Source organism: Leptinotarsa decemlineata, unplaced genomic scaffold, assembly GCF_025532065.1.
Source record: "Leptinotarsa decemlineata unplaced genomic scaffold, Ldec_3_MD MMD2_P_RNA_scaffold_2, whole genome shotgun sequence".
Lineage (NCBI taxonomy): Eukaryota > Metazoa > Arthropoda > Insecta > Coleoptera > Chrysomelidae > Leptinotarsa > Leptinotarsa decemlineata.
The window spans coordinates 24,106,459-24,110,083 of NW_027412529.1; the positions used below are offsets into that span (position 1 = coordinate 24,106,459).

The 3,625-nt window shown below is 35.2% G+C and overlaps 1 protein-coding gene across 1 annotated transcript; it reads left to right on the forward strand.

Annotated features, from left to right (window-relative positions):
• The first annotated feature begins 340 nt into the window (after nt 1–340).
• On the forward strand, nt 341–2,687 carry LOC111516198 (trypsin). Its single transcript, XM_023172374.2, has 2 exons — nt 341–498; nt 1,909–2,687. Exons 1-2 carry the CDS (start codon nt 453–455, stop codon nt 2,631–2,633), a joined length of 771 nt encoding a protein of 256 aa, XP_023028142.2. The 5' UTR covers nt 341–452; the 3' UTR covers nt 2,634–2,687.
• The last annotated feature ends 938 nt before the right edge of the window (nt 2,688–3,625 follow it).

Below are 3,625 nucleotides of genomic sequence, written 5' to 3' on the forward strand. Positions count from 1 at the left end.
GGCATCGTTGGAAACAGAATAATTGGGCCTATATTGTTTCAAGATCAGTTAACAGGGGTTAGGTACATAGGTTTTTTTTCAAAATGAAATCGAGGATCATCTTAATAATCTACCTTTAGCAATTTTACGGCAAATTCACTTCCAACAAGATGGATCACTCTTCATAATAAAACTCATCAAAATTTTCGGTCCTATAACTTTCAACATTCATTTTTACATTTCTAATTGGGATTTTTAGATATCGCAAGTCCTAATATATTTAAATAAAATTTTACACTGAAACTGTTCATATCATTTTGTTAAAATTAAAAATTAGAAAATTGTATCCCATTTGAGAACTTTATCTATTTAGTATATGCTTGACGCCTCAGATTAATATTTTTCAGATAAATTTCACCTTACTTCGAGTATATAAACGAAAACGTTTGGGAGATTGCCAGTAATATTTCAAAATGTTAAAGCCAATAGTTGTTCTGGCAGTATCATATGTAGTATTGGGTGAGTGTTGAAGTAAAGAAAAATATTTCTATAGTAGAAGATTGGTTTATACTCGTTTCAGTTTGATTTTTTCTCTCCAGCGGAGTGTCCGATCTTTTCTAGTTCAAAAATTCAGAAGGAAATATAAATTCAATGTACTTGATTGTACTCTGGACTCTGAAATGCTTGCACATTACTGATTGAATTGAATTATATGAGTTCAGAACTCAGACAATCTCCTTTTTTTATATTCAAAAAAGTCTGAAGAAATACATCACGGGCGTAAATCGAATGAAAATACACGATTTTATGCGTCATTAGCTGAGTGAGTTATTGTTTTTCCGTCTGAAGGTAGTATATTGAAGGTACGGATTAACGGGACTTTCAGTCAGACACATTCAAAAAGTGAAGTTACTCTATTTTAAAAATCGCCAAGTTTCGTCTCTGAACAGAAACTTCGTCAAGCCGAAGTGGTCAGTAAAACTCTGTAAAAATGGGGAGTTTCCATTTGAAAAAAGTCACTTTACACAGTTTATTAAATTTCATTCATATAATTTTTTTTGACCACCCTGTATCAATAATTATCGAAATTTCATATAAAGTCTATTAAATTTGGTCCCCCCCTCCAAGGCACCCGACCAAAACATAATGATAAACGTTTCCTTATAGAAAAAATTGATAGTTATTGAAGGGTCTGCAAACATCATTTTTGACATAAAAACTTAATGTGTCTAAAATGGTTAGACATAGATATAGGACATTATACACAAAATGAATTCAGATTCTCATGTAGAAACTGAAAATGTAATAACATATTAAAATAACGAAGTTGACAGCTACTTTCTGTATAACCGGTGTACGTTAAAAATACAAATGATATAGCGAAAGTACATAAATGGCGTAATCAGTGAACTGAGAATTGAAATGTTGCCGGTTTTCCGAACAACCGGAGTGCCGCTATTTTGAAAATATTTTAGCCGAGTTGCCCCCATCAACTCTAGTATATTGTCAAATTTTAAGATTTTTTCTAATTATAGTTTCCCCACAATTTATCGATTCAGTTCCTGGAGATTCACCCTAAATACAGGCCGTTTTTTTAGCTGATACCACTACTGCTATCTCGGAAACAGTAGGTCCTATAAGGACGGTTACGTGGAACAAAAGTTCTACTGCTATCTCGGAAACAGTAGGTCCTATAAGGACCTAGTCATTGTAATTACAAATCCATTGATATATTACAACAAATGTATTTCTCGAAGTTTTTCCCGGAAATACATCATCAATATTCTATAATTTTTTTTTATAAGAGCTCGAATTTCCGAATGTTACTGAAATCCAGAGTGCTTGCAACGATATTCAGAAATCTGATTTATCTTTGAAAAAAAAAGTCAGCTTATTTGTGTGTTTGTCATTTACACATTTGTTTTTCAGCTACTCAAAAATCCAAATATTCCATTCCCGCAAATGTCCGAATCATAGGAGGTGAAGACGCAGATATCGCGGAATTTCCATGGCAGATATCACTTCAACGTAACCACGAACATTCATGTGGTGGATTCTTGATTTCCAATACTTGGGTCGCTACAGCTGCTCACTGTTTATTCACTGGTTCTAACACAAACCTCTATATTCGCGCTGGATCCAGCAGAACAGATTCGGGTGGTCAAGTAAGCAAAGTGGACAGATTTATTGTTCATCCTTACTATAATGATTCTAGTCTTGACTACGACGTAGCACTTCTACAATTAGTATCTCCTGTTACTACTCCTAACGCTACTGCTGCCGCTCTTCCAGAAGCAGGAAAGGCTGTCCCTGTTGGTGCGATGCTCACCGTAACTGGGTGGGGATATACATTTAATGATAAAATACTCGCGCCCGTTATCCTCCAGCAGGTTAGTATTCCCATTTTAAGTCATGCAGCCTGCAGTAGAGCATATGCCGGGGAGTCGATAACCAGCCAAATGTTTTGTGCTGGACTCTACGGAACTGGTGGAAAAGATTCATGTCAAGGAGATTCCGGAGGACCAGCTGTTGCCGATGGAGAAGTTGTTGGAATTGTCTCATGGGGAAACGGCTGTGGAGATCCTTATTTTCCGGGTGTTTATGTAAAGGTTTCCTCTTTAAGAGATTGGATTAAACAGGTCACAGAAATATAAATTATTTTGTAATCATCAAATAAAAAATCTATTCTGGTTCAGCCGTTCACAATATATTTTTTTTTAATTCTATTTAATCAAATCAAATATATATATATATATATATATATATATATATATATATATATATATATATATATATATATATATATCGTAACGCAGGCAAAACTGCGTTGAAACGAGAACTATTGCAAACTCTCAAACCCTGCAAGAGTGTGTCATTTTTCAATTTTTTCAATTGGAAATGTTGTCTAATTAGGAGTGTATTCGAGCTGAGCCGAACCAAGCTTTCACTTGAGCTTGGCTCGTATCGATTTCAAAAGGTCTTGGATCGGATCGAAGCTCGGCTCGATTTTTGAATCCCTGAATCGTCTTCAAGCGCGGTTCAAAATCGAGCCGAACTTCGAGCCAAATCGAGTCGAGCCGAACTATTATTCATTCATTAATTCTTCTCAATATTAAAAAAATACATATTTATCAATGCCCAACCATAACATAACACTCAAAAATAGGGGGAAACCGCAGTCACGCATTTCTGGCTATAGGCTTCGTCAACGCGATGCCGCCAAGTGCAAGGATGGGCAACACTTGTTTGCTGAAAACTGCACACATGCAGGGAGTCACCAATAATAATCCAATAATTATATACCGTTATATACCAAAAGAAAAAAACAATTTGCCAGATCTTGGAAATCTCAACTTTTGCGGTTTCTGAAATGTATACAAGTAGGGCACCCCATACGACACGTTTCATGTAAACCAAACAATTAATTTTTTCGGGAATTTGTCCATTTCATTATAATTATGTATACTTATTTTCCGCTTGAGTCAAATGACGTGAAGTATTCAATTCCAAATAATTTTCTGATTGGACGATTGTACGCTTCTTAGCCATTGAGACAAACGACTATTAAGGACTCTGATCTGATGTAGTGTTGGAGGACTATACTAAAATTAACAAATTCATTCTGGTTAAGATGCAATTGAGAATA